This window comes from Hibiscus syriacus, unplaced genomic scaffold (genome assembly GCF_006381635.1).
Source record: "Hibiscus syriacus cultivar Baekdansim isolate YM2019G1 unplaced genomic scaffold, ASM638163v2 tig00110656_pilon, whole genome shotgun sequence".
Lineage (NCBI taxonomy): Eukaryota > Viridiplantae > Streptophyta > Magnoliopsida > Malvales > Malvaceae > Hibiscus > Hibiscus syriacus.
Genome location: NW_024062816.1, coordinates 245,142 through 268,334, shown reverse-complemented (window position 1 = coordinate 268,334; position 23,193 = coordinate 245,142). Strand labels below are relative to the sequence as shown.

The 23,193-nt window shown below is 36.5% G+C and overlaps 1 protein-coding gene across 1 annotated transcript; it reads right to left on the bottom strand.

Moving 5' to 3' along the window:
- Positions 1-6,641, bottom strand: LOC120137296. The gene is made up of 25 exons (XM_039153083.1): positions 6,477-6,641; positions 6,266-6,396; positions 5,989-6,073; positions 5,670-5,723; positions 5,499-5,590; positions 5,275-5,378; positions 5,109-5,184; positions 4,317-4,749; positions 3,766-4,104; positions 3,466-3,672; positions 3,300-3,398; positions 3,126-3,195; positions 2,923-3,050; positions 2,509-2,803; positions 2,203-2,420; positions 1,995-2,119; positions 1,675-1,837; positions 1,573-1,585; positions 1,463-1,517; positions 1,275-1,368; positions 1,030-1,204; positions 883-951; positions 701-801; positions 549-611; positions 1-410 (listed from the first exon to the last, which is right to left on the bottom strand). Exons 1-25 carry the CDS (start codon positions 6,519-6,521, stop codon positions 303-305), a joined length of 3,342 nt encoding a protein of 1,113 aa, XP_039009014.1. The 5' UTR covers positions 6,522-6,641; the 3' UTR covers positions 1-302.
- Between the last annotated feature and the right edge of the window lie 16,552 nt (positions 6,642-23,193).

The window sequence follows — 23,193 nt, the reverse complement described above, 5'->3', positions numbered from 1 at the left end:
CACTGCATGGAATACTAACAATAATATGAAATTCAAACCCAGAATTCTTTTATCAGAATGAATCATATTTGAGCAGTTGAAATGTTGACTTATGTTAATTTACATCACATACAAAACAACTCTCCAACACTGTTGTTTGTTGAAACTTCAACCCAGAAATTTCCAGGCAGATACATATGGTTTTGTAGGAAGTTTTAGCTGTGGAATGGTAATGGCCACGTCGAAGCTCGAAGTGATCGACTAACATGGAGCTTGAAGTAATAATCTCAAAAGACATGATTAAATTCCCCGTTTGTTTCACCTTATATCTGCCACCATTTTCGATTTTCCATTGCCTTGACAAGTTCATCTGCTAACGATGCAAAGTTTTCAGCTCCGCTTTGCAGCTCTTCGGTGCGCCGACTGATTCTCTGATACAAGCATAGGCAACCACAGGGAAGCACGGTTAGAGTTGTAGATAAGCCAGAATCCGTTGTATTGACAGCTTTTATTCTATCAACTGCAGTAAAAATGTTCATCTTAGGGATTTAATGGGAGATCCTTTTTACCTGCAGCTTTTCCCCTCTCTCTGCCAGTTTATCTCTTGCATGTGCTGCTGCTGAAGAAGCATCCTGCAATATCGAATAACGGAATCTGCTTAGAAAGCTATTGCTGAGAAACAGACGGATCGGTAAAAGCATAATGTGTCTAAATTCATTACCCCGGTTTTTCTATATTTCGCAATAATTTCTTGGGCGGTTCGAACTCTGGGTGTTGAATCATCTTGTGCACCTAGTAATTTTTCACGGTCTGTTTCCTTTCCTGCAAGGTCAAGTGAATATTTGGCAATTTCATTGTAGAAATTCAGCAGTAAAGAAAAGCAAGTTGGAAAGTCAGGTTTACCTCCTTTCGATTTAACTTCATGAGACGAGGAGCTAGTCACAGGTGGAGTTTCATCTATGTCGATGTCATCTGGTGCCAAAAGAAACATGTTTCGTTAGAGAAAAACAAAGAATTAAGAAACAATATCGATGTAACCGTGAACAGAACCTATGTCAAGCTCAATATCTTCGTGCTTATTAACATTCTGCATTGCATCTATGAATGGAGTCTTTAAAAATTTGCTCTCTAGATGAGTAAAATCAGATTCGGGTGCTGCGGATGTATTCACTTTTCCTCCTTTAAAGCCTTTGACTATACCACCAAGAATCCCCGGTGCCATACCCTGTGTTAATATGGTAAAATTATAAACAGTTTTGTCGGAAACTGATCCAAGAAGAGAGATTTCTATGGACCTGATTCTTCTTCTGATTTGAAGCGAAATTAATGGCAGCATCAGCAGCTGCTGCAAGAACCCGATCATGGAGACAAGGCAGCGCTTCAGGGATCCTAGAAACAACGATACAGCAAGTTCTCAGAATCATTTTCTTCATTAGATTCAAAATTTTCTCAACAGCGCCAATTATTTAAATGGTGGTGGTACCTGAAATCATTTGAACCAGCCAAGAGAGAAATGAAGGCCACTTCGCATCCACTCGCTATTTATGCCAAAAATATCATCAGATGAATTATTGAGAATAAAAATATACGGACCAAACAAAGGGGACTTTAGTATTAGTGGTAATTTTAATTTTTTTAGCATAATAGCATCGTTAGTGTATGTTCTTAAATCGATATTTAAACAGTTCGGTAAACAATGAAACGGCTTTCCAAAGAAAAAAAAAAGATTCCAAGAGAATGTACCAGTGTAAGTTGAGCATCATCAGAAGTCATCAACTTATCCATGTTTGCCTTGTAGTTCCACCTTAGGATCGACTTTATGGAGCTTTCTTTAACCAATTCCAAGTCCGGCAAGGATCTGCATGGACATAGGTAGTAACATTCAGTCATTTGATAAACATTGATACTGATAATGACCCTCAAAAGAACACAATCTTTAAAACATAAAAATTAAGTGATATGATAAGGGAATCTTACTTTATTTAAGGACACAGAATATATATATAAAATTTTACCTGATCTCGAGATCCCCTGTTTGAAACAGCAAGAGCAGTCCGCACACTCTTCCGTCTTTCTTAAAAGTAGTGGTCCAACAGCAAGGCTTCGTATGATTTACCTTATGAATTGCTTTATCCTTCCCCTATAGAAAGCAAATCTCTTTAGCACACAAATGGAGGCACAACAATGTTCGAAAGTAAAACACAGCAAAGGCAATAAAGGCACCTGAATCAAGGACTTCATGGAGTACAACCACAATGAATTTTGACAACAAAGCAAAAAGAGCATATCAAGTGAGCGATCCAGAGTGGAAGCAGTTTCCGATGAGGAGGGATGTTCGGTCCCAGTTGAAGAAGCATCAAGCTCAGCCTCACCCTTGACAGTGGTATCCTTGGTGGATTCCTCCAGATGCTTCTCACAGTTTAGTACTGGAAAACAGCCGGCTGGAGTTCGAAATAATATTAGAATTGCATTATTGTACTAACCGCAAAAGTGCTAGCTATAAGCATCCTTCTTTCTTATGGTACTTGCCTATAATGTACATGGAGAGTGCAATTTCTTCTTTTTTCACGTGCCATGGAGGAGGGTGTATCATCTCACCATTGGTACCGTCAATAGAGAAAAATTTTGCATCCCTGGTTAAGATAAATATTATTTCCTCTTCAGGTTTGACTGCAATCTCTGTTTCTGATTGCTCTGTGCTTTTTACATGGCTATGAGCATTTTTAAACTCTAACCAAGACAATGAAATGATTGGAGATGACGAGCTAGAAACACAGTCAGTAACAAACAAAGTTGCTGGTGAACTCACATCAAGCACCGCAACCTGTGGTGGAAGCACAAAGAAATGAGTCCAGAAATAGAAAGCTAAAATTGCAAAATGACCTAGCTTCTTAGACAAATGAAGATTATGTCTCAATCAAAGAGAAGACAGATGAAATTTACACGACCAAATCCAAATCCAACAGCAAGCTTGGCTCCACAAATCCCGAACTGCAGGGCTTGAACTGGTGATTTAAGAAGGGAAAATACAGCTTTACACTCGGGTCCTTTTCCTCGTGCACAACTCTGAACTGGAAGGCAAATTGAATGATATTAATTTGATAAAATAACAGCTCCAACAAAAGCATCATTAGATGCAAGCTTACCTTCACACTTGGTCTCAGTGACGTAGTGAAAGCTTGTTGTATTAGAGCTGCCCAGGTTATAAACGCGTACCTATACAAGACGGAATGTTAAAAACGTATATATAAAGTACTTGCTTAACACACAACCTTGAAACATTAAAAGAGGAAGAGAAAATGTGAAGAAATAGTGCTGACCACGCCGCATTCATTTCCAACAGCCAAATTTAAAGTCTGCCAACAGAAGTCCAGAGTTGTCACTGGAGCACCGGAACCAGACACATCCGTACCTTGCACCTGCCATTAAATAGAAGTTATTCGGTGCAAACAAAGTTACTTCGAAAGAAATATTGCTGGAACTCACTTCTCCTCCTAGGACAAAGAGAAGTGTCAGTATAGGATACGATGCATCCCAAATCCGAACCGATCCATCTTGGTAACCAGCAATGTAAAATCTGTCAATACTGTTATCCTTAGAGACAGATAGTTGAGTGGGTACACCCCCTGTCAAGGGCCAGTTTGTGCCAGCAGTTGTATTTGGTGTGAAGCCAGGTCTCATTATTGATGCAAGCTTGTGGAACAGGAGGAAAATGTTAGACAAGAAAAACTTAATGGAGCACAATGACATCAAATAATGAACATATTTATGATAGAAACACAATACCTCTGAAAGCGATTTTGACGAGTTTCCACCAGTTGGTAGCACACTGAACTTTCCAACGGTCATTGGTGGGTCAGCTGTAGGTATTACCATCGGAAATTCCACAGGACAAGCAAATTGTTTCCTCTCTTTCTCAGATAGCAAGGTAGACAAGTTTGTACCATCGTAAAGATGCAATTGTCCGGGGTTCGTCAACACAAAAAGGTCAGCTTTTTGATTGCCTCCTGTTGGCCCAGTAGTTGGCGACAAGATCATATCAGCAAAAGAGCCAGTCAATGTAAGATCCACACGAGCAACACATCTAACAGTGTCCATCCCAGATGACCATTCAAGACTCAAAACCTGTACCAGACACATTAACCTGTAACTATGTTTAACAGTAATTTTGCAATATATTCCTAATTAACTTAATACAAATCAATGCTCAACAACGTTTAATTTTCCATCATAAAAAAGAAAGAATAAAATTAATTTGACATAGAAACTTCAAGTAATGACTACTACTATCATCACAAAAATTGGAGTTCCAAATTGCAAACAAACGCATAACGCACCGTCAAGACTTCTTCAGATCCTATTTCATCACCACCATAGATGAAAAGTTGACCATTATAATCATTGCGTGAACTATTGTTTGAGGACCATTGTAAGACAATGACCGGAAGTCTCCTCTCAGCAGATGACAGCTGCAGCTTAACAACATTTTTGTTTTGTCCATTCCGTTCACCTTTAGAAGAGGCAACGCTTGCATTCCAAAACAAGATATCCCCATCTATGTACCCCACTGCGAGAATGGATCCATCAGAAGATGCCCAACAAATAGCACTTATCTCCTTTTCTTGGAGATGATGCTCGGATGTATCATCTTGGACATCTGAATCCACTGCATCCTTTAACCGAAGATCCTTCCCACCTCCAATGAAGGGAATTTGAGATTTAGAAACATCCCAAAGAATTATCAAACCATTTGCGTATGCAATTATGACTCTGCAAAAGAATATGGTTCAAAAGTAATAAGAAGATGCTAAACCAATCTTGATTGGTTTTTCCTTATTGTCTATAGTAATCAGGTTCTAACTTTAGAAGATAGGTTCATCCTAGTATGCTGCAGCCATATCAAGATGCTTGTGGAATGAATGACCAGATCCAATTCACACCTTAATATAAAATATGTTATTTCACAGTAATTCATCGAACCACCCCAGTTCCTTTCACATATTGCATACGTGTATAAGTAACGGTGAAGGATCAATTCAAACATTTTGGATAAATTGACTTGATATTAAATTGAGCCTCAGTCTTTATCAATTCCAAAGGCTGAGCTAGCAAGAGCAATTGTACCATACCTATCTCCAGAAGAATGGGGTTGAGGAAGAATCCCAACAATAGGTTGGTCATCAGGAACTGAAAGTCCAGATGCTTCTGTGAGACAGTATAAAATGGTCCATTAAAAGAATTTTCTGAATCAGTTGAAATTATTTATCAACCATTAGAAAAGAACGAAGAAACTACCACTCAAAGAATTCGCTGATATATTATAGGGTAAGTGCGAAAGTTTTCCATCTTCACCATCAAACTTAACCACTGAGAGCAAACCATACTCGTCTCCAATATACCTGTGAGAAAAGATGAACAACAATATAGTAAGCACTGCCAAATACCACTTCCATAACTGCCAAACTCACATCTGAATTCATAAATATATCATTAGATCATTATTCTGCAATCATATATACATGAAATGTGAGCCACCAATGAGACAGAAGGCAGTAATGTTGGATTCCCACGGTAAACAACATGCTAGACACCTGTCCTCCAGATTCCAAACCTGCACAAAATCAGGAAGTTATTGAACATACAGGTACGATGCTTTATGACCTAATCATTGCACAGGTTATAAAGAATACCTGAATATCATTGTCATTTGAGATGCCGATTAAAAAGCCTCGGTTTTGTATGAACTGCCATGAAAATACTAAAGTTTAGTTTCACGGATATATGTAAAAGAAAATTCAGCTGAATGTTAAATGCTAACGAGTTACAATCTTCAATATCTCTCTATTTTGCAACGTATTCCGAATGCAGTACCGAAGATGAAAAACCAAATGTATCTCAATAGAGAAGACTTCATCTAGAAGTTCCTTGAAGGAATTTACTACGGACTAAAGAAAGACCAAAATATCAAAGCCGGCATTAAGAAAATATTTGAGCTGAACAAATTCAAACCTCTAAATATTTGTAAGGCAATTGCTTGGGAGATATGAGAAGTCCCTCAATTCCATCACCACCAATAACTTTAATCCGTCCATCTCTACAATAAGTAGAAACCAAAATAGCAAGTAATGAAACACAGTTAGGGCCAAAAAGGAAAGTGTAGTAGGTGAAGCAATTCTTCAAGATGCATAAATAGTCAAATTTTGAAGCATTCTTATATAAGACAATTGAAGGATGGATATGCTTTCTTAGATATTTAAGTAGTTAAAGCTTAAAACTTGAAACTCACAAAGTCCCGATAGCCAAGAGGCGCTGAATAGGATCAAAAGCAAGAACAGATGAAGTAGAGGGGATCCCATAGTGGATAGCAACTCGCAAATCCAAATCTTCTGATTTCAATTCTTCACGGAGCACATTTTGCTGAAATCCCATCAGATGAATTACTAAAAAAGAAAGGGGAAAACCTAAAACTAAAAGCAAGGAATTTCATTATTTTGTACCTGGGGATGGAGAACCGATTTCTGAAGCAAGCGTTTAGCAAACATGGTAAAAACCAGATTGGGGTGAAACGAAATAGCAGGAAAATTTTGATCCTTTTCCGATTCAAGCTTTCTGGGGATGTTTGGTTCGGATCAAAGACCCTTTTTTCAGTGATAAACTCAATGAAAAGACGTAAAATTTGAGACTTTGTCAAACTTCTAGTCAAGAAACAACATATCTTGTTTTATCAAAATAAGTAAAAATAAACAAAAAGTTTGCTTTGCTGGTGTTTCTACCTAAAAATCACCCAAAAAAATCAATAATTGTCCATTAACTAAAATTTACCGATCTAACACTCATTTATTGATATGGATAAAAAATATGGATCACTAAGTATATTTTTTTCTGGGTTTCGTTTGAACTAGCGCCACACAACAAAAACGTGAATCATCATCTACGTCTTCTATAAATACTCTATAAATACATCTCATACAACTCTTAAATTACAAAAAAAAAAAACTCTTAATTTTTCTTTTTATCATTCCTTTTAACAAGCTTCAAGTGGGTTTTGTTATTATTTTTATAAGGTAAATTTTTTATTATATTATTATCATTAAATAGTTTATTATTTTATTATATTTTATTGTACTATTTTTTTTTATATTTTGTAGATATAAAATGGAAGGCATGGTATTGTGTTTAGATATCTCGAGTCATTTTATTGATACGGTAACAATTTTAAATTGTGTTATGTTAATTATTATGAATGTTTTGTTTATTTATTTTTTAGTATTAGTTTATATTTTAATTTGTATACTATTTATTTAATTAGGAAAATGACTATATATTAGATCAATTTATTCATAACGATAAGTTAGAGACATCGAATTGTGTCTGGCCATATTTAGCTGAGGTTGGATTCGGTTACATAGCTAGATATAAAGTTCATTGTAACCTTGAATCCAATCTTATTTCTGCACTAGTTGAGAGGTGGATACCAGAGACACACTTTTCATCTACCGTGTAGGGAGTAAACTATTACGTTAGAGGATGTTTCTTTATATTTGAGGCTTCCATTAAATGGGGATGTCATTTCTGGTGTGGCAGATGGTGATTGTCATTCTTTGTTCGAGGAGTATCTTAGAGGTATCCCGCCTAATTTCAACGGTGGTCGAATATCGTTATCATGGTTGGCTCCAAATTTTTGACAGTTGAGCGACAACTGTTCGGAGAAACAGGCTAAAATATTTTCCCGGTCTTACATATTACGACTCATAAGAGGGATCTTGATGCCCAATAAATCTCACAATCAAGTTCATTATATGTGGTTGCGTCACATCGTAGATTTTTGAGTTGATGGCTCATTCAGTTGGGGCTTAGCGATTTTGGCATCTCTGTATATAGAGATGTGTCGAGCAACTGATTATCAAAAAAATGTTATCGACAAATATCTTTTTTTTCTACAGTTATGGGTATGGTATTACATGTCCTTTTTATGTTCGGTCGTGAAAAACCTGTTAGTCTTCTCATTATTGTTGAGGTAATTTCAATACTGAGTTCGTATATAAATAATATTTTTTAGTATATAATGATTTTTTTACATTGAATAGGTCGTCATGTATAAGGAAAGATTATCGTGATATACCGGACGAATTGGAAGAAATTCGATTACTCATTGGTCAAACAGTTGGTACACAAGTATTTATTTAAATTTTATTACTTACATTTAATTATTGTTATATAATTAAAATATTATTTTGATAAGAATTATATATATTTGTTTTAGTTTCAATGAACTCCTTATACTACTGAAGAAATGAGGCATTGTATCTTACCTCACTTGAGTGGCCCATTAAATGTATGAATGGCGGTGATCTCTCTGAAATGTTATGCTATTATCGAGTGGCATCCCACTGATCGCGTGCTTCACCAATTTGGTTTAGTACAATCTATTCCTGAAGCACCTAGGAATCTCGACATTTTGCATAACATCAATAGACGGGGAAAAAAGAAGTCAACTGACTGATGAAGCACATCGAGTGGGTAATGATCTGGAAGGATCGACGTGGACATATTCCCCGTATGGAGCCGATTTATGTGGACCATTATTCAGTTGCGGATGACTATTATCAGTGGTTCAACACGACCTAGAAATCGTTCTTACTTTCAGAGGAAGCACGAGGCGGGATCATTCATCAGCGTCGAGAAAAGCGTCCACTATCACAATATCATCGTCCCCCGACTCATGGACGAAGAGTAGACACTTCCAGTTCATCCTCAGCTCCAACACCGGAACCATCACATCGGCCATCGTCTATATCAGTTTACATTATGCGACAGTTTTAGATGGGGATGCAATCATTTCAGATAGCACCACAGATGTTTCAGATGCCCCCATAGCTGGGTCAGACGCCACCGCAACCATTTCAAATGCTACCAAAGCCGATTCAGATGCCATCGCTACAGGGTTTTATGATACCTCATAGCGGATATTAAAGCTTTATGCTTGTAGATTCAACGTATGCTTTATATGTTGTTTATTTGGTGGGTAATGATTCACCACACACTCAGACACCTCTGGCCTAGTTTTCACAGTCATCGATGTCGATGTTTTCGCAGTTTTCATAGTTTTTTATGAGTGATGAGATGGTTAGTATACATCTCCAGGGTTCTTATTCTATGGTGGTGCTACATCGTCATCCGTCATACATCAGCAAAATGTAGCTACTATTATTGATGATGACGAAAATGAGAATGAGGAGGAAGAACAACTTATACAAAGAAACCCTCATCGAAATAGCCAGTCACTGCCCTATGGAACACATTCAAGACGCGGACATCGATAAACTTGTAATGTTTGTAATGTTTTTATTTAATTTTCTTTATTTATCAGTAAATGTATTGTTTTTATTTAATCATGAACTTTTTATTTATTTATTTTCGTTAATGTTTTTATTATTTAATTGTTTGAATTATATTATTTGTATTTAATGTTTCTATTTAATTGTTTTTATTGTTTAGTTTGTAACGTTTTTACTTAATTTTCACTTGAGTAGCCCATTACTTAGTGATGCTCAAATGAAATTAATTGAAAGTAAACGAAAATGAAATAACACAAACTGAGATTTTAGAAACAACAATTTCATCGTCACAAAATCAACAGTTACGTGATGATAAAAGAGATGGACATTTTTTCCTATTGTGGCTTAGGTTTTTACATTGCCTACATCTTTTTTTTCTTTGGACATCTCTCGAATATCCATATCACAATGAATTTGAGTGAATTTTGGATGACATGCATCCCTTAATAAGGACGAATCTGGTACAATCGGAAGTCATTTATGAACCTCATATGGATCTTTCTCATTACCTATGGGGGGAACTCAAATCCATATACCTTAAATACTTCTGAAAGTTGATATAAGAGATACACAAAACGGTTATAATCTTTACGGGTATAAGAGCAAGATGCTATGACATGAGAGCATGGATACTTCAGAGCTTGAAAAAACCCCGCAGTCACACCACATGTCTTGTAGATTAACTTTGAATGAGTTTGCTTCAATCCTTTGAAGAGGTCATAGAATTTTTTTGATACAAAATAATTCATGGGTTCGATAGAATCTTGTTACATACATTCCATTTGAAGCAACAATTCTTTTTTGTAGATCTGCAACTAATCTTAGGGTGATAAACATGACCATTTTGCATCCAAGTTTCAATTTATCCCCCAAACTTGAAAACAAAATGCTCTCAAAAGAAAATATATTGTTTTAACCAATGTTGTTATTGGTAAATGACCCCCTTCAAGGTCGAATTGATAGTCTTAGCCAAGTTGGTCGTCATGTGTCCATATCGATAGCTATCATCATATGCATTTGTCTATATTTCTTTGTTGATAAGGTTAATGTAATTGTACCTTGCTCATTTTTCCTCGCAAATCTTGAAGCATGGACTCAAACATTTGAGGAAGTAGATCATAACCTGAGTGTCAAATGTAGTACTTACTATTAAGTTCCCATAAAAAATTAAAATGATGGATAAATAAAATTAGGAATTGTGACATACCCATGCGCACAAGTAATTGGCGTTCATCATTCTTCTTGAACTGTCTATGATAGTTCACGACAATATGTCAAATACAGTACCGATGTTGGACATAGGGTGATTGCCACATTAGACCCAAAGACTCAATTGTTGCTTTGATCGCAACTTCACAATCTAAAATGACACAGATGTTTTCCCTCATGACAACATGTAAGCGTAAGTTTTTTAGGAAAAAAACCCAAGAATTTGTATCTTCTCATTCAACAAGGGCAAAAGCAACTGGAAGAATGTTGTGATTACTATCTTGGACAACTAATAGTATAACTTGCTTGTATTTCCATACAAGAACATCCCATCAAATTGGAGCACAGGCTTGCAGTATTTAACATCATTAATGCACTATGGGTAAGTCCAAAAAAGTCAGTATAATTGGAATCGATCGTGATGCACTCGATCATTGTGGTATGCATGGCAAGTTTCGAAGTTAACTATTATCCAAGGATTTAGTATGCGCACTACCCTAAACCAACTTGGTAGTTCATTGTAAGATGAATGCCACTCACCGTGAAGTTTTTTAATAGCATTATGCTTTGCTTTCTATGCTTTCCTGTAGGAGACGGTGTACCCATATTGAGACTGTATAGCTGAAATCAACACCGTTGTATCTATATGAGAGCTTGCTTTGACCATGGGCATGATGTCTTAGTAGATAATGCCGGAGTCTAAGTTAGGATGGTCCTAGTTGATCCCTCTAGTACATCATGTATGAGGGCCTTTGTATACTGTTAGTTCTCATATGCTATTTTTCATATTCTTCTTCGATACACAAACTATCTAGTTGCATCAGTTATCACGTTGGACACAATAGCAGACATACTTATCGGTGGTTGATCGATCAACTCTGGAGTGAACAGAATTATAAATGTTGTAATTCTTAATTGCAATCATCGCTTATTCTTTCGAATGAAACTCTATTTCAATATACAACTCATCATCATTGACTGATGAGTTAAATCCGTAGTCACCAACATTAAGCATATCCGCAAATTTTAGCCCGTATATTGCACCATAGTCAACTTCATACATGTGTTATGGAGGTTCGGTGTGTATCGTATTTGTGGGAACTTCATCTACATCATCATCATCTTTGGAGTTTATGTTGAACTGCGGTGATTCTGGCTCAACAAATAGTCCAGTCTTAGCGCCATCTGCACCTGGCTCATGAAGAGGTTCTTCTGGTAGATATGGGGATTCTTCTATGATGTCAATATTTAGGTCGAACAAGCTGGTAGTTGAATGTATTCCACTTGACTTGAAGGCTGATAACTCCGTAAAAAGGTCATATTTGGGACATTTTCACTTAAGTTATTGACTGTCTAAAAGCTCATATAAGATCATATAGATGCATTTAGGAGCATATAGTTGCATGTGGTGGAATTTTGTTTGCCGTGACATTTTATTTTGTAATTTGTGCTGCTTTATGGGGAAGGTGTTTTGTTTGAAGATGTGCAGGATTTGGGAACAAGGATAAGCAAAAGGAAATTACCATGAAATGATGATACTACTGAGCAAAATATGATTGTCACGATAACTCGAACGACATTTCTAGGTAGAAAAAGTCAAAAAAGATATTTTTTGTAAGAGCCAGATGTCATTGACTATGCGTGATTTTTGCAATCAGCCATAAAGGATGGGCCAATTACCATCTTTTCACCGACTCTCATATAAAATGAATGAACTTTAGGGTACTAATGTAATTTTAACATAAAACCCTAGGTTCATTCTCCCCTATAATTAAGAGATGAAGCCTGACTTTTTGAGGAGACTTAGAGATTTTTAGACAGCCTCCAAGAGCCTAAAAATTCGAATAAAAAGTTCTCTCTTTTTCTCGTCAATCATTTTTACCATGTCATTCCTCCGCTGACAAGTTAGAGAGAGTAGCGTTCTAGGCGTCCGAGAGGAGCTAGTTCGCTGGGACTGTCCGTGGTGGTTGATGGAAGCTCTGGCAGTGCACGTCGAAGGCTTTTCCTCCTTCCCTTTACTCTTTGCTTTCATATTTTATCGTTTGGGTTGTAAGGAACGAATTAACTTGCTTTGTGCTTGCTTATTTCGAACCCCCACCATGAACTAATCCTATTTGGTGGGAGTTTATTTTGGATATTTAAGTTTTGCTTTAATGAATGATTATTTTTCTATGTTATATTCCATTTTTTATGAAGCTTAGTGCCTTAAGGTTGTAGGAGCTACGAGAGTAATCGTTCCTTAAGAGATTACTTAGTGTTCGAGAGAATGTCTAGGTAGCACATCCTTAGTGTTCGAGAGAAACTAGGGAGGAACCATATAAGTAAGGGGTTCTAGATAGTAACTAGGCCTAATCCACCTTAGAGATAAGGCTAGGATTTCATTCGACTAAAAGGGGTTGTGCATGAGCGATAGGTTAGATGTTAATGCTGCCGTAAAAAGGTATTGCCGAGACATATCATGTTATCTGGACCAATTGGATCACTGCAGGGGTTTACGCCAACTGGTTTTGCCAAGATATCTTCACTCTGTCGAGTCCCTTACTAGAGATAGCATAGGGCTCCGTAGTAGACTCTGTCGGACAGATTAGGCATAGAAGTAAGATTATTCTGAGAAGTAGACTTAAATTTCCTAAGTAACTCCTATCACCCATTCCCATAGTAGCTTGTCGTGTGAGGAAGTCTAAAGTCCTAATAATCAAATCCAGTATTTACATTTTATATTGCCTTTGCATTTTCATTTGTTTGCACTAAACACAATTTAATTTGTCACGACATCTCCATCCATTTTGCCACAGCATTCTCATTTGTGAATATCATTAGCTATACTTAGTTACTTTAGAATAGTGCATAAACTTTACTCAAGATCTCTCCAATCACTGTGGATACGATACTCACTCATCACTGTATTACTTGTTCGATTGTGTATACTTGCACATATTTCCATATCCATATATAGTTCTCACAATTTGCGGACAAGTTTTTGGTGCCGTTGTCGGGGATTGGCAATTGAAGATGTTGAGTTTAGTTTTTGCATCGTTTTATTTTTTTCTTTGTACATAGTTACTTGTTTTTGTGTTTACCTTTCTCAGGTGTTACGTTGTCGCATGACCCGTAAAAGACCCAAAGAACCATTATTTCATATTGAACTTGAGGCTCATGTTGTTCAAAATCAGGTGAAGGATCCTGCAGTTCTAAATGTCATGACAATTCCAAATTTTGGGAATGTTGCTCGACCACACACTATTAAAGATCACTTAGCTCTTACATTGGACGACCTAAAACCTGTTATTGTAGCTCCCAAGATTCAGGCAACCCAATTCGAGCTCAAACCAGTTTTTTCGACATGTTGGACTTGATTGGATAATTTGGTGGTGCTCTTCATGAGGATGCAAGGCAACATGTTCGGGCATTTTTAGAGGTCTGTGACTCTTTTCAACAACAAGGTGTGCATGAAGATGTGCTGAAATTGAAGTTATTTCCATATTCTTTGAAAGATCACGCCAGGGCATGGCTCAATGGATTACCTTCTGGCTCGATAAGGTCTTGGACTGACTTGTGCAAAACATTTTGCTACGACATAATCAACCCAATATGAACAACAATCTTAGAAATGCCATAGCTCTTTTCACCAAGGTGATGAAGAGTCTATGTATGAGTGCTGGGATCGATACAAAAGTTTGCTTCGCAAGTGCCCCAATCATGGATTCCACATCTGGACTCAAGTTGTGATGTTCTACAATGGAGTCAATACACCCAAGAGGATGATGCTAGATGCATTGACAAATGGGACATTGCTCGACAAATCACCTGAAGAGGCTTTTAAAATTCTTGATCGAATTACTAACCATGATTACCAATTTTCCTATTAATGGTCAAAGATGATGCTAGATGCCTCGACAAATGCATCCAACTCAGCATGTCTATTATGCCATGGCAATCACAATGAGAGTGAGTGTCCAACCAATCTGGAGTCCATCAACTATGAAGAGAACTGTAATCGAAGCAACAACAACCCCTATTCTAACAATCTTGGATGGTGTCAGCGTCCAAACTTCTCTTGGGGAAATCAAGGAACCAACAATACTAGTCAGCCTACTAGGAAGTAGAACTTCAATGACTCCTAGGGTTTTCAAACGAATATGCCATGGCATTATTATAACGAGTGAGTACCATCTTTATCCAACACAAGTTCTTTGAAGGCCACAATGATAGATTTTATAGCAATCGCGAAGACCATGTTGCATGACCATGCGACCTCTATAAAAAGCCAAGAAGCTTTGCTTCAAAGTCACATCTTGTCTTTAAGGGCCTTGGAGGGCCAAGTTGGTCAAATTGCCACGGCATTACAATATCACCCACATGGCAGTCTTCCTAGTGATACTGAAGTCACTAAGGCTTAAGAAATGGAGCATTGTGGTATGTTCACCTTAAGGAGTGACATCGAAATCTACAAAGATGCTAAGTTTGGGGGGAGATACTCGGAGAACCCGTTCATAAGAATGTGCACGAAGATTTGAAGGTGCAAGAAGATTCACATTCGCTGGAAAACAATGATGAGGGTTCGAATAGTGAAACCAATGAAGACGAGAAAAATTTTGCCACGGTAAAAGAAAAGCCCCCATCAGTAGGAGTTGATGACCAAAGGGAAGTTGCATAATTTTTCCGCAATAAATTTTTATGCACCAATAATCACTTAAAGATTCATGAAGAAGACGAAGAGGAGCTTGAGGATATTCCAAATGAGATGAGTCAGTCTAGCTTACTCATAGCTAGACCATGTATAAAATTTAAACCTTTGGATTCTATTGAATTTACTCATCCTAAACCCCAAGTAATTGCCCATCTGTCTAGGCTAGAAATTATAAAAGAATTAAGGAATGAAATGGAGATTAAGGGAAAATTTCCTAATGAGAAATTATTATTTGTCGCGACAATTTTGTCGTATGCTAACATTGTCAATTTTCTCGTTAGTGTTGTTTTGCTTCCTTATTTGAATATCCTAGGAAAAAACAAGGCCATACACGATGGTGGCTACTGGCATAGGGATGACCTCGACCTCTTCAACAAATTTGTTGGCCAAATGATTTCAAGTTACCATAGCAAAAAGGAACGAAAAGAGATCTCACTCCACTACCATTCAGCTTCACGCAGAGAATACTTTGAAAAAGAGAGGACTACTGAAAAGGTCCTACAATTTAGATGTGAAAGACACAAAATGTCAGGGCAAAATACTTTGAAGGTGGAACTGTTATATGTGTGGGGCATTTTGGTCTATACTGGTGCTTCGATCGAACGCGACAAATCTGCACTCCTCTTGCACGATATCGAGACTTGCCAAGCATCTTGAAGATGTCGTTACATTTTGGATTTACTCCTGTGTATAAATAAATGTTTATTTTGTTACTGTTTTTATTCAGTTTCCTTTTAATTGAATATTTTATTTTTCTTTGCAAGGTTAGGGTTCATCCAAATTTCAACCGTACCAGCATCAGATTATGAATACTCTAGCCTCACACAATTTCAAAAGCACACACGTCGCACGACCGCCGCACCACCACAAACATGAAATCAAGGTACCTTGCATTGCATTAAATTTCATAGCATGTAGTTTAGATTTTTCTTAGTTTTTATTTAGCATTAAGGAAAATGCTTATCTCAAGTTTGAGGAGGTAGGGTTCTTAAATCATTGCATGATAGTATTAATATAATGAATATTCCATGACATTAGTAAGTGGTTGAATTGGTTTTCTGGAATAAATTAAGGATGCCTGATGATGATGAATTCTTGATGGCTAGGATTGAATGTACATGAATGTTGAGGATGATAGAACCAACTCTAGGACTTGTTTATTTGAAACCTTTAAATACACGATTATATATTTTTCATGCTTAAGGAACGTAGAAATTTTTTATAAGAGAACTCTTGCATGTCTTGGCATAAACGATGAAAACCCCACTTTGTAAAAAAAGAGAAAAAATGAAGTTGTGAATAAATACTTCGGCATATCTGTAGAGGGACACTCCGCTATGCCATGGCATTGCCTGGAAACTGCATTTAAATAAATGACAGCTATGGTATATGAGTGAATGAAAGTAGTCACGGGATATTATACTTGACTAGCTCGAGGGTGGAAGGTATGCTCCCTTTCACCTAGAGTGTGGGATGGTAGGTGTGATGAGCTGACTTCCCTCATAGCAGTGTAAAAAAAAGTAAAAGAAAATAATGTGGGAGTAAAAATTGTAAATGTCATGGAAAAACAAGAAAACTTGCTTAGAAAATTTTTAGGTTTGTTAAGTATGGACTGAATACAAATACGCACACACCCACACAAAGAATCTTGCCCTAGGGGACAATACTTGATTTCTCAAACTAGTCTAGCATGTTAAAGCCAAGTGTGTTGAGGGCTGAAATTTTATCCCATACAACTATTCTGCTTCTGAACTTGCCATGATATTTTTATTTTGCTTAATACTATTCATTGCTTGAGGACAAATAATAACTTAAGTTTAGGGGTGTGATAACTCCGTAAAAGGGTCATATTTTGGACATTTTCACTTAAGTTATTGACTGTTTAAAAGCTCATATAGGATCATATAGATGTATTTAGGAGCATATAGTTGCATATGGTGGAATTTTGTTTGTCGCGGCATTTTATTTTGTAATCTGTGCTGCTTTATGGGGAATGTGTTTTGTTTGATGATGTGCAGGATTTGGGAGCAAGGATAAGCAAAAGGGAATTGCCATGACATGATGAAACTACTGAGCAAAATGTGATTGCCGCGACAACTCGGACGGCATTTCTAGGCAGAAAAAGTCAAATAAGATATTTTTAGTAAGAGCCAACTATCATTGACTATGCGTGATTTCTGCAATAAGCCATAAAGGATGGGCCAATTACCATCTTTGCACCGACTCTCACATAAAATGAATGAACTTTAGGGTACTAATGTAATTTTAACACAAAACCCTAGGTTCATTCTCCCCTATAAATAAGAGATGAAGCCTGACTTTTTGACGAGACTTAGAGATTTTTATACAGCCGCTAAGAGCCTAAAAATTCGAAGAAAAATTTCTATCTTTTTCCCGTCAATCATTTTTGTCGTGGCATTCCTCCGCTGACAAGCTAGAGGGAGTGGCGTTCTAGGCGTCCAAGAGGAGCTAGTTCGCTGGGATTGTCCGTGGTGGCCGAGGGAAGCTCTGACAGTGCACGTCGAAGGCTTTTCCTCCTTCCCTTTCCTCTTTGCTTTCATATTTTATCGTTTGGGTTGTAATGAACGAATTAACTTGCTTTGTGCTTGCTTATTTCGAACCCCCACCATGAACTAATACTATTTGGTGGGAGTTTATTTTGGATATTTAAGTTTTGCTTTAATGAATGATTATTTTTATATGTTATATTCTATTTTGTTTATGAAGCTTAGTGCCTTAAGGTTGTAGGAGCTACGAGAGTAGTCGTTCCTTAGGAGATTACTTAGTGTTCGAGAGAATGTCTAGGTAGCACATTCTTAGTGTTCAAGAGAAACTAGGGAGGAACCATATAAGCAAGGGGTTCTAGATAATAACTAGGACTAATCCACTTTAGAGATAAGGCTAGGATTTCATTCGACTAAAAGGAGTTGTGCATGAGCGATAGGTTAGATGTTAATGCTGCCGCAAAAAGGTATTGCCGAGACATATCATGTTATCTGGACCAATAGGATCACTGTAGGGGTTTACGCCAACCGGTTTTGCCAAGACATCTTCACTCTGTCGAGTCCCTTACTAGAGATAGCGTAGGGCACCCTAGTAGACTCTGTCGGGCAGATTAGGCATAGAAGTAAGATCATTCTGAGAAGTAGACTTAAATTTCCTAAGTAACTCCTATCACTCATTCCCATAGTAGCTTGTCGTGTGAGGAAGTCTAAAGTCCTGATAATCAAATCAAATATTTACATTTTATATTGCCTTTGCATTTCTATTTGTTTGCACTAAACACAATTTAATTTGTCACGGTATCTCTATCCATTTTGCCATAACATTCTCATTTGTGAATATCATTAGCTATACTTAGTTACTTTAGAATAGTGCAAAAAATTTACTCAAGATCTCTCCAATCCCTGTGGATACGATACTCACTCATCATTATATTACTTGTTCGATTGTATATACTTTCACATATTTCCGCATCCATATATAGTAATCACAATTTACGAACAAAGGGATTGTGTCATACGGGTTTTGAACTGAGTATTGTGTCGCAAGCATATTAACATTGAGGTCGAAGAAGATCGCACTTGAATGTCTCCCCTAGAACTTGAAGACAACTTGTCAATTGGGCACTTAACAGATTGTTGTGTCGAGGGAATCCTCATATTCAAGTCAAAAAAATTGGTAGATGAATATTTTCCCATTGAACTGAAAGCGATGTTGCCATACAAATTGTTCGTAGAACCACCTCGATAGAGATCGTAATAAGTTGCTGATGAATGTCTCCCCATTGAACTTGATGGGATGATACTAGGATTTAGATTTCCCATTAACAAGTTAAAATCATTACACATTACTTGAGTTGGGTTGTCAACTTGATCAGCTTGTTGAGCCAGCCCATAGTAGGAGCATAATGACATACCACGAACCGCGGCCACTTCAACAAATGTGGCATACATTTGTGTATCAGGTTTAAATTTTGATTCTGAGAATCAATCATCATAGAAACATCGTCATCGTTGGAGAGTTCGAACGCTGTATAAGTTAACGGAAATACTGTTGTTGGAAATTTGTACCGATGTGAGGACAATTTTCTAGTACTTCCAACATGAACATTCCTTGAAATTTTAGTGATCATATTCTCAAGAGTGATATTTCTCTTGAAGGATATTCTGATGGAAAAATTTGATGCGAAGATAACACCGATTTAATCTTCTCGAATTTCTCCATCATAGTAAACAATACCTGAAATACACCTCATTTTTAGATTTTTATATCTGCAAAAACAATAGTTGAAATTCGGCTAATTAAATAAATAGTATACGAATTAAAATATAAACTAATGCTATTTTTTTATAAAAAAACACAGTAAATTAAATAACACAATTTAATATTGTTACCGTATCGGTAAAATGTCTCGAGAGTTGATCTCACCTTCCATTTTACAACCGTAAAAAGTAATACAACATAATTAGTACAAAAACATTAGTCAAATAAATAAATATAATATAATAAAAAATAATTTTACCTTTTAAGAATAACAAAATCTACTTAGCTTGATAAAACGAATTAATAGAAGGAATAATGTGAAAGTAATTTTGTTGTGGTTTGATGTTTGCATTCCGGGGTATTTATAGGGGAGGGGGATGGGTGAGTCATCGAACCTCGGATAATAATGAAGTACCCAATAATTCAAGGTGAATAATGAAATGCACGAATCTCCGGGTGTCAGGTTTCCCATAAAGATGCAAATGATGAACCACGTTTTTATCGTGTGACGTAAGTTCGGACGAAAACTTAGGGAATGTGCGGATGGTGGTCTGTGCTTTACCCGTGTAGCGCCAGCTCACACGAAAACCCAGGGAAGGTGCACTTGATGATCTGCGCCTTCCTCCATGTCAATAATGGGTATTAAATTGGTAAAATTTAGTCAATGAATACTTGACATGTAATTATTGATTATTTGGGTGATTTTGGGTAAAAGCGTCATCCTTGCTGTTGGGTGACTTGTCGTGGCCATCCTGGGTGTTTATCTTCTGCAATTAGCCTTCTCGTTAGCCCAAACTCTGCAGTTCAAACATGTGAAAATAATGACTTTATTGAACAGCTGTTAGGATGTGATTGCCGAGCCATGTGATTGCAATAACTTTCATATAAACTCGTTGCATGATATATGACACTCTTTTGTCGACTTTAGAATGTTGGATTCGTTTACTTATGTTAAATATGCGTAGGTTGATATATTTATTTTGAAGATTGACTTTTAGATGGTAGAACGCTCGCGTGAGAGGTATGGGGATCGATACTCCGCATCTCCATCTTTTTTCCATTTTCTTTCTCTTTTTTACTTACCCACAGCTTCAAAATTTAAGAAAAATCCAGGGGAAAACACCTCCAAAAGTTAAATGGATAGATATTCTCTTAAAAGAAGACCTTTTTTATTCAGTCTTTGTTATTGATAAGGACAGTTTTACAATAAACTCTTTGTTCTTGGTAATGTTTCAAGCATAGGAAAGTGCCAAAAATAGCAGAGCCGCTGCTCAAAATTTTGTCATGTGAGAAGTAGACACGGGTGGTAAATAATATCTGGGTTTTGTTTCTTCAGTTGAAGCAGGCTCCACCCCATCCTAAATATTTGCCTTTTGTTTTTATGTTTGCTTAATCATCATATGAATTCCATCATACACATATGGATTGCTGCATGCAGTTGTTGTTATGGTGATACGGAACGATTCGCATCGAGTGAGGCGAATCTGCTCGATATTTTCCTCGAGCAGGTCGACTTTGTCTAGTATTAGAAGGAAGTTGTTTTTCTTAAAGGCCGGAAAGATTTCGTCGATAACCTTAATGATCAACAAGACCTTAACAATGCAGCAGAAAACAAGAATGCTGCTGCCTGAACAAGATTGCAAATCACAGAAACATGTACTTCAATCACACACTATAAGCACTCGCACACTCATATCTAAGTTGTGGTCACTGCTACGGAGGTTATTGTGTGATATAGATTTCCTAAAAATAATTATGTTTTTAAATAATAGATACGATTGTTTACGCAATGACCTTGAAAATCATTATAACTATTATGCTTTAGGGTGGTGCGTTTGGTTTACGGAATGTAAGATTACCAGTGAGAATAAAAGATTACCAGAGAATATAATTACTGAGAATGTTGTATTTTGTGTTTGGTTGGTTTAATAAGAATGTAAGATTATCGTGTTTGATTAAATGAATAAAAGATTATTTTAATGTATATTTTACCAAACTGTCCTTATTATATTTTTTTTAACAAGTTGAATTCTACTATAATATTACTATAATTAATTTATATATTTTCTTTAAAAAATTTAAATTCATAAAATTTATATAATTTTTTTTACAAAATTGAAAAGAAAAATATGTTTAATGAAATGGTAAAATTTATTTTAATCCCTGAACTTCATATAAAATTATAATTATAGATTTTTTTTTATAAATCTAAAATAATATAAGGATAAATTTATAATTTAATTTTCGTAAAATTTTGATTATTCAACGACAGAAAAAAAAATATCGGTTTACAGTTACAAGTACGTACTCTACTTGCTCATTCGAACGATTTGACCATTGAATCCCACATTATCAGTTTGGGATAAAGCGGTATCTAGTCCTTTAACTTAATAACTTCTTTCGATTTGGTCCATGAACTTTGTGTCTCCACATTTATCAGGGAATTAGGGAACTTTTTTTTCCAACTTGATCAATGGCATAGTTGAGCAGGGGGTCACAGGATGATTGTACAGCAGTTGAGCATTGTAGCAAGTTTACAGTTTAGTTTGTTCTTTTGTTCACTTCAAACCCAAAAAATACCAGGAATGTTTGAACGATAGTCTTTGTCTTTTGGAGCTAAAATAAGGTACTGGTGAAATATTTTAATTGGGGATGTAGCTCGGATGGTAGAGCACTCGCTTAGCATGCGAGAGGTACGGGGACCGATACCCCTCATCTCCACACCTTTTTTCACTTGTTCTGCTTCAAACTTCCGAATGGCTTTTTGAAGTTCCTACCCATCTGAAGCAACGGAGGAGCCGCCAGGCTCAGAAAATAGACACATCAACGTTGGCCATCCCGTCCAGTTTCTTGGCTGTTGTATTTTCGTCATTGTAGTTTTTTCTCTTACGCTTTTACCCGAAAATACTTGAAATGGTTTGATGGCGTTGGACCATAGACTCTGATTTAACATTTCATCATGGGACTTGGATGGCAGAACGCTTGCTTAGCATGCCAATATCCTTACACCTCCATTCTTCCTTCTTCTTTCATTTTTACTTCCCTACAGCCTTAGTTTTTCATGTATCTCAAGGGAGAACAGTTTTGCAAAAGATGAAACCAGGACCCATTGAGGAATGTTGCATAATCTATTCGTATTATATAAAATTTATAATCAATGTTGCATATAGTTTAGTTATGCTTTCTTCCTTTGAACCCATTGAGGAATGAATGGTCTTACTCACAGAGGAAAGTGTTGTTCTTTTAGAGGTTTCGAGTTCAAGCATACCTACAAAAATATGTGTTGTGAAGAGCTAAAAACTATTATGAATAAATATTATAATAATTTCAAATTATTAAAAAAATTATAAAATGTTAGTGGTAAATTTTGTAGAATAAAAATAAATATATGACTTCAAGATTATAATAGTTGTACTAACAAATAACTATCAAGGATGTGAAAGTGATGACTTTGTTGGATAGCTGTTAGGATGTGATTGCGTGGATTTTCAAATAAACTCGTTGCATAATGCATTTATGACGCTTTTGGCGAGGTTGGAATTTTGGATTTTTCGAGAGTTTCTATTAAATAATAACTATTGATCTGAATCGGCTAACTGGTTATGTAGCTCAGATGGTAGAGCGCTCGCTTAGCATGTGAGAGGTACGAGAAATTGATATTGATGGTTATCAGCATGATCCATCCCATGCTTAAATCATTCACTTTATTTA